General features: G+C 45.7%; 1 protein-coding gene and 1 pseudogene across 1 annotated transcript; both read left to right on the forward strand.

The window, feature by feature from the left end:
• The first annotated feature begins 495 nt into the window (after positions 1 to 495).
• On the forward strand, positions 496 to 1,458 carry LOC103648213 (uncharacterized). The gene is made up of 3 exons (XM_008672704.3): positions 496 to 757; positions 879 to 1,085; positions 1,164 to 1,458. Exons 1-3 carry the CDS (start codon positions 613 to 615, stop codon positions 1,253 to 1,255), a joined length of 444 nt encoding a protein of 147 aa, XP_008670926.1. The 5' UTR covers positions 496 to 612; the 3' UTR covers positions 1,256 to 1,458.
• Positions 1,276 to 9,948, forward strand: LOC103649479 (callose synthase 12-like; annotated as a pseudogene).
• Positions 9,949 to 10,315: the final 367 nt, after the last annotated feature.

Here is a 10,315-nt window from a genome sequence, read left to right on the forward strand (position 1 = left end):
TACTTTCCACGCTCTCGTAGGGACCACGATCAACATTGGCCACCATGTCCCGCATTTTAGTTTTGTTTGTGGTCCCTAGTCAGACATGGCGCATGACCCCGACATTGATGAAGTTATGGATCGAGCCACTATCTAGCAAGGCAAGAAGCCGATGACCATGGATGTAGGCATGGAGGTGCATGCATGCTGTCCTCAATGTGAATGTCAGCGATGGCAATGGAGGGGGATGACTCAGCAGTTGTCTCTAGTAGCTACCCTAACTTATCCCCTGTTTTAAACTTTAATATACAAATAGTGTAATGTACCGTGCAAATGCTCTATTTTACACTATTTGTTGCAGGGCCCATCCTCAATGACCGCTCGGTGCCCTCATCTTTGTAACAAAACTCTTCTTATTTTCATATGACGAGGACCGGGATTCGTTAATTAGCCAATAATTAGCAAAAAAAACTACAGAGCTCTCTAGACTTTTTGCTACCCTATAAATGGAGGGCTGGTGGCGTTTTGTAGGAACTTGTAACCTGGCTCGCAGCGTTGCGTGAAGGACCTCGCGCGCGCTCTCCTCTACTGCTTGGTCGTCTCGTTGCCCCGGCCGAACATCCAAGCCTCTCCATGTCTGGCCCTTCGAAGAAGCAGCGCGGCATGCCGGCACTGGGGTGCTGGCTCATGGCTGTCGGCACCTTCCGCTTGGCCTTCACCTGGTCGTGCTTCTTCGGCTCCGGGTCGCTCTGCTCAGCCACCTACTCCGAGATACAGGGTGCGTACGTTCTGCTGACCTTGAGACTATGGCGGCCGGAACTCGATCCTGATGCTAGCTAGCTATCCTTTCAGCTTCGAAACCATGCATGCATTATGAGTTTATGACCTGGGCTTTTCAGTGATCGGCGTGCATGGGCGCACGGTTGCGGTGTGGACGCTGCTGTCGTGCACCCTCTGCTTCCTGTGCGCCTTCAACCTCACCAGCAAGCCGCTGTACGCGGCCACCTTCCTGTCCTTCGTCTACGCCTTCGGGTACCTGAGCACCGAGTGCATGGTGTACCACACCATGAGTGCAGCTAGTCTCGTCCCGTTCACCTTCATCGCTGGTACAGTAGATATAATTAGATGACAGGGTCGATGACGACATCGCTACTGCTAATATATATATTTCAATGCGCGTGCAGTCACATCCATGGTCTGGATGCTGATTCAATGGAACTCGGATGGTCACGGCCCCCGTCTTCTTCATGGGTCTACTGCTTCCAAGCAGCCATGACTTCGCAGGTTCTCTCACCTATGGCTTCCTTCAACTACATACGGTTCAGTGCATGCAAGCACCATGGAATTATGGAATATCTGTAATCTTTTGTAATAATCGTTTCTATGTCCCGCAGGCTAGTGAATGAAACTAGCAAGCTATCATCTGTGATAAATTTGTAATTTTACCACTCTCAATTTCGGTTTCCTGTTATTATATCATCCCGTGTCTATAACTGGTAAAACCATCTGTGTCTATAATTTGTGGGTCCAATGACATATTAGCGAAGCCCACAAATGATAATGGCAAAATTGCCAATGGCTCGTCATCTCTGATGCCCACGTGGACTATCACTACAGTAACAAAAGCCGTTTCGACGGTAAGGAACCACCGAAAATAAATCTTATGCCACCGAAAATAAGCTATTTTAGGTTGTATAAGGGGTTATTTTTTGCGGGTTCTGACCGCAAAAAAGCCGAAAATAAGCTGTTATTTTCGGCGGCGAGACCTAAGCCGCCGAAAGCTAACACAGCTATTTTCAGAGTCTGGTCGCTGAAAATATTTATTTTCAGAGCAAAAAAATAGAAAAAAATAAAATTAGAAAACAAAGAAAAGGGAGCGCGCTAGCGGGCCGCGCGAGCCGAGCAGGCCGCTGGGCGGGCCGGGGAGAGGAGGTGGGCCGAGGACGATGGGCGGCACTGGGCTGGAAAAGGGGAAGGGGGGTTGTTTCCCTTTTCTTTGTTTTCTTCTTTCCTTTTTATATATTCCTTTCGATCCAATTTCTAAACTCCAGCGCAAACTCAAAACAAGATGAATGCATTTCAAACATATGCAGCAACCAAAAAATGAAATATGCACTTAAGCATGGTGCAACATCACATGACTTTTTATGGTTTTCCTGATACATTGATTCAAAATAAATCCCTCTATTACTCTGAAAGGGAAAGAAAGGAGCGAAAAGGAAGAAGAGAGAAGGTAACACCTGAATTTGATGAATATTAGAGAAGAAATTTTATACCCCAAATTCAGGGTGTTAGAAAAGGCCTCTACCACCTCATGTTGAAAACGTAGCGGGTTTTCTCATACTGGTGAAACTTTGTAAAGACCTCGTAGCAAACCCTTCCACACCTCTTCGGAAGAGGTGAAGGGTCTAGCTTACCCGGTCAGATGGGTATCGGTTTTTGTGGATAAATGTGCCAACCTTTGTAGACTGCAAAACTAATACATTAGTCGTGTTAATGCACAAGAGTGGCTTGGGCCTCTCACATGATTAAATCATGGAATGAAATTAAACTGGACATGCATTTTATTGCTGGTATTTCCTTTAGGATTATTTATTTAATTGGGACGGTATGTCCTTATACTTAGTAATTGCTAATAAAATTTCGACCAACAAAAGTAAAAGCTAAATGCTCAGACTCAGGCATATTTCTTGATAAACCTTACACTATACTTTTTCTTACACATTTGCTGAGTACCCACTATAAGTGTACTCACCTGGCCTTGCTTAGAACCAGGTCAATAGAAGGAAGACTCTCATGATGAGTTCGAGGAGTTCTAGGTTGTCATCGCTCCAGTCAACCTGCTTGTGGCTTATTATTGGGATAGTCGTCAAGGTTGTTGTTTAGTTTATAATATTTAGTTATTTTTAAAGATATTATACTTGAATAATAAAGTTTGTGACAATTTCTATATATTTAGTCATCGTATGTGTAAAATTTGATCCGAACACACATATAAAATGCATCTGGGGCGGTCGGTACCCAGATGTGCTCGTCTATGTTAGTTAGAGACGACGTTATTGTCTCTTATAATCATCCCAAGCTTCCGTAGTAGTATGATCTGAACATAGATGTCCTCGTCTTTGTTAGTTAGAGACGTACGACATTGCTTCTCGGTAATTTAGATTGTGTTTGGTTGGATATATAAGTAAGGATGGAAGGGGCGGTCACAGTTTCTATAGTGTTTGGATGAGAGTTAAGTGAGGACGAGTTAAACACCAGAGTAATTTTTTGTAGCGCCATGAGCCAAAAAATTGAGGAGACGATATCGCCCTAGCCTCATCCCACTTTAACCTCAAACCAAACACACACTTATATTAGAGACAAGGGCAATAGTACGTATGTACATATATATTAGACCACTCACCAACTCAAATTAATATTGAATTACAATATAGACAAAGTGGTACGGTCGAGCATGTGTTACCGATGTGGCCTTGGGTACCCCTCATTTTTAAGTGGTCACTAATTAGTGACGACAGGCATAATAACAGTCATTGGTCCTAAACAATGCAATGCACATATATATATACGTCACTTTGTATGTACAGAGTACACGTCACTAGCTACTGACGTACGTGGAAACATCCAGAGTATCATCGAGTTCATCTCCATGGACCAATGCACTGTATCTGTATGTAGTAGGAAAAGCAGCTGCAAGAGAAAGGGGCAACGAACCTACTCTGGATCGCTACCAACAACACCGCCGACGATGACTATTATCTACCGGCACCTCGATCAAGCATGTCAAACAAATATGTTCGATCTGTCTAAGAGAATTGAGATTCAATTTATATCTAAGTCTAGTTACTTAATATTTGATTCATATATGATCTTTATTAGTATCTTTATTCCGATATTTAATATAATATGGACCATCGTACTCCCTTCAACCTTTGAGCCAAATGTAGCAAAAGGAAGGAAAATCGATCCACGCACCAACCCTATTGCCTCCACCCCATAGGAACTACGAGATCAACCCAAGGACGTTTTTGACGTCTAGGGATCATGGACCGACCATAGACCATGTTCATCAATCCTATTGCCTTTTATCTTATATTATATTACCGGAATCGGCCGCTTTGCCGAGTGCCTGAAACACTCGGCAAAGCCTGAAAAACACTCGGTTTGTGTTTAAATGTACCTCTCTTAGGTTTATATACATACTGTCTCACAATTTTCTCGAAATATTCTCAATTTTTTATCACAACCTCTATATATGATATCATGACATGTGGACAAGTTTCATGATTTTCTGACTTTGTTTGTGTTTTATACAATTTTGAAACATCTGGATGACAAGTTCAATGCCATGTTTAGTGAGCTTGTGCTCGAATTTTCCGGTCCGCTCCTGAAATCGGTCGTAACTTGTGCTAAATAGCATGAATATCATTTTTGCATGCACGGTTTTCCAAGTTTCGAGTGACTTGCAGTTCAAATCTGAATTATCGAAGAAAATTCCATTAAACGAACTAAATCCAATAGTTATAGGAAACACTTTTATAATTGTGTCAAAATGGTACATGTAGGTCTACATAGTGTAGGAACATACCACAAAATGTTTGGTAAGGAAAATTAAAAAAAATAAAAATATACTTTGCCAAGTGTCTAGGGATGACACTCGGCAAAGACTTCGGTGCCGAGTGTTAGCCAGATGACACTCGGCAAAGAAGCTTCTTTGCCGAGTGTCAACGCCCAGCGCTCGGCAAAAGCTAACGGTCGTCAGTTATAAACGGTTGCTAACGGCCTTTTGCTGAGCGCCGCCTTCACCGAGTGTTTAGCACTCGACAAAGATAGCTTTGCCGAGTGCAGCAAACACGTTCGTTACCGAGAGCGAGACTGTGCCGAGTGCGACACTCGGCAAAGGTTTCTTTGCCGAGTGCCCGACAAAAAACACTCGGCAAAGGGCCGAGCACTCGGCAAAGCCATAGATTCCGGTAGTGGTAGTCCCATAGACTCCAACACAAAGTAGGGACAAACCTCCTAACCAAAAGGACACCGATGCACTATAACACAACTAAAACTCACAACCAAATTCTGTTTGTGAAACTCTAGCCATAGGGCACGAAGATGTGCATAACAACTGTCTCTAAACTTCTGCAACCTTTTATTATTTGATCCTTGTCTTCATTTTTTCTGTGAAGTTGACTCCAAAACCTTAGCCAGTGCGTGCCCCAAAAAAATCTACAAATAAGTTAGCATGTTTTTTTTATGAAAAACTAGATCATTCCTACTTATCCAGATAGCCCAGCAAAAAGCGGTAACACCTGTGGTAATAAGTTTCCTAGTTTTTAGATTAACCCCAAACAACCATGAGTTAAACACATGTTTTATAGATCTAGGTGGAGGTACACCAAAACAACAAAAAATTAGCCGACACATGTAATGTTAATATGGGAATATAAATACATTTTCATCATAGTATCTTGAGGAGCATATGTTGGTGTGGATAGCATGATCAGTGATGGTGAGGCACGTGCTCCTCATGTTGGAGATTTATTTATTTTTCCATTTTTATCTAATTATTTCATTGTTTTTTATATAAACTAAAGGAAAAAAATCAAGACTTGGGACTTCTGAAATCTTATTACATCAGGTATATCCGGACTACTATAACGAAACCCTTGTCATTTTCATATGACGGTGTACGTAGCACTAGAGAAATTGACGTGGACTAAGAGTAACTTTGCACTGACCTATATATATATATATATATATATATATATATATATATATATATATATATATATATATATATATATATATATATATATATATATATATATATATATATATATATAGAGTTTCTCAGAATTTCCAATAGAAGCTCCTAATCTTGATTTTTGGCAAGATAAAAAAAGACTGCTCTTGTTGCTTCCATGGCTAGATTCAAGTCGTTGTCCGACGACGACGACGACGACAGCGGTCGGTGGAAGGACGAACAGGATGGACTGCGACAAGACGCAGAAAAAGATGTCTGTACTTACACGACCAGCACACTTGCCTGCGGATGGCCGTACTGCTTCTCATGCCGCCTTGTTTACCCTATACACAATTACACTTACCAGCCCGATTCCAACCATCCCCCTCTCTAATCCCCCATTCATACTTTCTATTTATATTTAAATACATCTCTCTTTCTCATATTTCACATCACCTCCAACCGTTACTCTTATTCAGCTTCTCTTATACACTTTACTAATCGAATACCCGTGCGTTGCGACGGCTCACAACAATACCAATGTAAATTATCCACCAAAAAGATCTCAAGATTTTTTATTGGTTGTCTCTACACTTCGTATAATATTTTTTATCAACGCACGAGTACCATAGGCAGTAAATCAGAGACCCCCGTCTCTCGCCTCCCCCACTTCCAAGGTTTCGTAGAGCAGAAGGGAAAGGGAAGAGGCGGACATACCTGTTCGTTGCCGCAGAAGGACACGACGAAGACCTGGCATCTGGAGGCGACATAAGTAATATACCGCTAGATATATAAGGAGAGAGCACGCAAGCGGAGAAAGAAGCCCGGCCGGAGCAACTCCAAACCAAGAGGCACCTGCATCAGGCGTCAGTCCGAGAAGGGCGAGAAAATGCGAGTGTCTTTCCAGCCCTGGTCCCGCCGAAGCGACAAAACACCACCACCAACTCTGTAGCATATACCGACTTCTGCCACGCTACGGGCCTTGGTTGTCCAATATCTCAGACCTGGACTCCTCATCGCTAAGATAACCTAAGCTTGGCAGGCGCCATCATGTCCTCCTCGACGGCACGCATGGAGAAAGGCCAGGAGCATGACCGACTCGCCCCGTACCCGCGTCGACAAGCGTCAGTCGGCTCGTGGCTGCGACTGTGTGCGGGGGGGGGGGCAGCAGGATGGGTGGAAGAACAGGGCGAAGGCAGGGAAAACGAACAGGACGTCCGACGATGGCGAAAACGATGGTGCGCGCATGATGTGAAACGTCCTCGTGGACGTGCAATAGCCACTGTGCGAGTCGCTATCGGGGCTGGTGTCAGACGAATACGGGGAGGAGGCGCCTTCTCCTACGCCCTTTCTGTCGAGAATGGGGTGGCGCGGAGGTGGAGGCATGAGGGGGAGAGAGAAAAGAAGTAGAATGGTGAACGAGGTGGTGGTAACTGAGGCGAGGACCATCATTATCGTGCGGAGGTATAGATGGCCAAATGAGTCATGTCTAGCGTGCTGGCCTGAGGCACGACCCATTTAATAGTGCCTGGGCCAACCCGGCACGAGCGCCATGTGGTGCTTGGGCCATAACCTCGGCCCGTAGTGCTGGCCCGGCCTGACACGATTATTTTTTTATTTTACAAAAAAATAATATATACATATGTGCAATTTATATTCAATATTATAAACACTTGAGCATGATGTTCTATTGGTTAGACAGCTTCATCCAGTGTCTTCCACCTTTCTTCCATCAGGGTGTGGGTTTAAACCCCATCTCTTGCACTGATTTTTCACATACCCCACCTGCTGCATCGCTTTTTAATATTTTATGCTGAATTGATTTGGAAGAAATGTATGGACTTTTTATAAAAAGATGACGCAGGACGACCGTTGAAACTAGTGCTTTAAGTATAGTAAAGAATTGTGCCATTTCACTTTTTTATATTAGTTATTCTTGAGGTTTTAAAAATACTAGATTATTTTGTAGTCTCACGATACACATTGTTATCTCTACTACTTATTAAAGTTGCAAGGGGTAGCCTGTCTCCCTTGCGTTCTACCGTTAGACAATCTCATCCACCTGTTCTATCATCCTGTGATCTAAGTCGTCCGATCCCACAGCATTGTCCACTCTCCGATCCCACCCACCGGCCCCGCAGATATCGTGCTCCCTTCCCCCACGAAATCCCCTTCACCCAAACTACCCCTCTCTGCACCCCTCGACATCCACGCTGCCTCAGCCGAGCACCCGTCACTCCGGTTCCCTGAGGTGCGGGCTGCCACGGCGGTGCTCCAGGCGGTGGGCGGCCTCCGCCCGCCGCCCTTCTCGCCGTGGCGCGCCGACCAGGGCCTCATGGACTGGCTCGACGCCTTCTTCGGCTTCCAGCGCGACAACATCAGGAACAAGCGGGAGCACCTCGTGCTCCTCCTCGCCAACGCGCAGATGTGCCTCTCCTCCTCGCCAACGCGCAGATGCGCCTCTCCTCCTCGCCAATGCGTAGATGCGCCTCTCCTCCGCTGACTTCTCCGACACGCTCGAGCCCTGCATCGCACGCCAAATCCGGAAGAAGCTGCTCCGCAACTACACCTTCTGGTGCGGCTTCCTCGGCCGTCGCCCCTCCGTCTATGTCCTCGAGGGTGACCCGCGCGCCGATCTGCTCTACACGGGCCTGCACCTTCTCGTCTGGGGCGAGGCTGCCAACCTGCGTTTCACGCCCGAGTGCCTCTGCTACATCTACCACCACATGGCGACCGAGCTGCACCGCATCCTCGAGGGCTTCGTCGACGCCACCACGGGCCGCCCCGCCAACCCCGCCGTGCACGACGAGAACGCCTTCCTTGTGCGCGTCGTCATGCCCATCTGCGACGTCATTCATGCCGAGACCGAGTTCAGCCGCGACGGCAAGGCGCCGCACGCCGCCTAGAGGAACTACGACGACATCAATGAGTACTTCTGGCGCCGTGACGTGTTCGACCGCCTCGGCTGGCCCATGGACCAGTCGCGCCAGTTCTTCCGCACCCCGCCGGACCGCAGCCACGTATGCAAGACGGGCTTCATCGAGGTCCGCTCGTTCTGGAACATTTATAGGAGCTTCGATAGGCTGTGGGTCATGCTGCTTCTCTACCTGCAAGCTGCAACAATTGTGGCGTGGGAGGGTGCCAAGTGGCCGTGGGATGATCTGCTCTCATCCCATGGCTCAGAGTCCAAGGACATACAGGTGCGCGTGCTCACCGTTTTCATCACCTGGGCTGCGTTCCAGTTCCTCCAGTCTCTGCTGGACATCGGCACACAGTTCCGCTGTGCATTTAGGGATGGCCGAATGCTTGCTGTGCGCATGGTGCTCAAGGCCGTTGTTGCAGCCGCTTGGGTTATTGCGTTCTTTGTCCTATACAAGAGGGTCTGGAACCAGAGGACAGACAATGGGTAGTGGTCGTCAGCAGCTGATTCACGGATGAGGAGCTTCCTCTATGCAGCTGCAGCATTTGTTATCCCTGAGGTCCTTGCCATCGTGCTCTTCATTGTGTCTTGGGTGCGAAACACATTGGAGAAGACAAATTGGAAGATCTGTTATGCCCTGACCTGGTGGTTCTAGAGCCGCAACTTTGTTGGCCGAGGACTACGTGAGGGCACATTTGACAATGTCAAGTACTCCATCTTTTGGGTGCTTTTGCTCGCCTTGAAGTTTGCCTTCAGCTATTTTCTCCAAATCAGTCCACTTGTAAAACCCACAAAAGATATATACAAGATGAATGGAATCCAGTACACTTGGCATGAGTTCTTTGGCCAAAGCAATCGTTTTGCGGTGTTTGTGCTCTGGTTACTAGTGGTGTTGATCTACCTCATGGATATCCAAATTTGGTATGCTATATTTTCTTCTCTGTCGGGTGCATTTGTGGGGCTTTTTGCACATTTGGGAGAGATCAGGGACATGAAACAGCCGCGACTTAGGTTCTAGTTCTTTGCAAGTGCCATGTCATTCAACATCATGCCAAAGGAGCAGCAGGTGAATGAGAGCTTCTTGCCGAGCCGTTTTCGCAATTTCTGGCAGCGATTACAGCTAAGGTATGGTTTCAGCAGATCCTTTCGGAAGATTGAGTCAAATCAGGTGGAGGCACAGCGGTTTGCAGTTGTTTGGAATGAGATAATAATTAAGTTCCAGGAGGAAGACATTGTTAGTGATCACAACACATTTTGGTGGGGTAATATGAACTTTGATCTATTTTTGCAATTATATTCTAGGCTCTAACCAACTGATCCAAAATGTCACATTGACTGATACGTGGATTTTGATACTTCTGAATGGAGATATGTGTTGTGTAATGACACCTGTATAGAGAGACAATACACTCAGGGCTGAACCACTAACGACGAACCTCTGTGCAAACTTTGTCAAGGACTTTGCAAGTAACAACTCCTTGTGTTTCGAAGTAAATCCTGTTCTTTATTATAAACAAATAATATTTGGTCACAATAATATTGTTTTACTTGGTTCAGTGGAAGGCTTGCAAAGTCACCAGAATATTTTGAAGATTTATTCTGTGGTCTAGCTTGTTTCCAGGAATACAGATTAAAAACCATTGGTAGGACCTTGTGACAGTTGAGTCTTCTTTCTG

Source organism: Zea mays, chromosome 2 (assembly GCF_902167145.1).
Source record: "Zea mays cultivar B73 chromosome 2, Zm-B73-REFERENCE-NAM-5.0, whole genome shotgun sequence".
In the NCBI taxonomy this organism is placed as follows: domain Eukaryota; kingdom Viridiplantae; phylum Streptophyta; class Magnoliopsida; order Poales; family Poaceae; genus Zea; species Zea mays.

Bases quoted from the DNA above. Each gene is read 5' to 3' on its own strand.
- LOC103648213 (XM_008672704.3), top strand. From the start codon at position 613: ATGTCTGGCCCTTCGAAGAAGCAGCGCGGCATGCCGGCACTGGGGTGC. The intron at 758-878 runs GTGCGTACGTTC...TGGGCTTTTCAG, and splicing joins CACCTACTCCGAGATACAGG to TGATCGGCGTGCATGGGCGC. The intron at 1,086-1,163 runs GTACAGTAGATA...ATGCGCGTGCAG, and splicing joins CCCGTTCACCTTCATCGCTG to TCACATCCATGGTCTGGATG.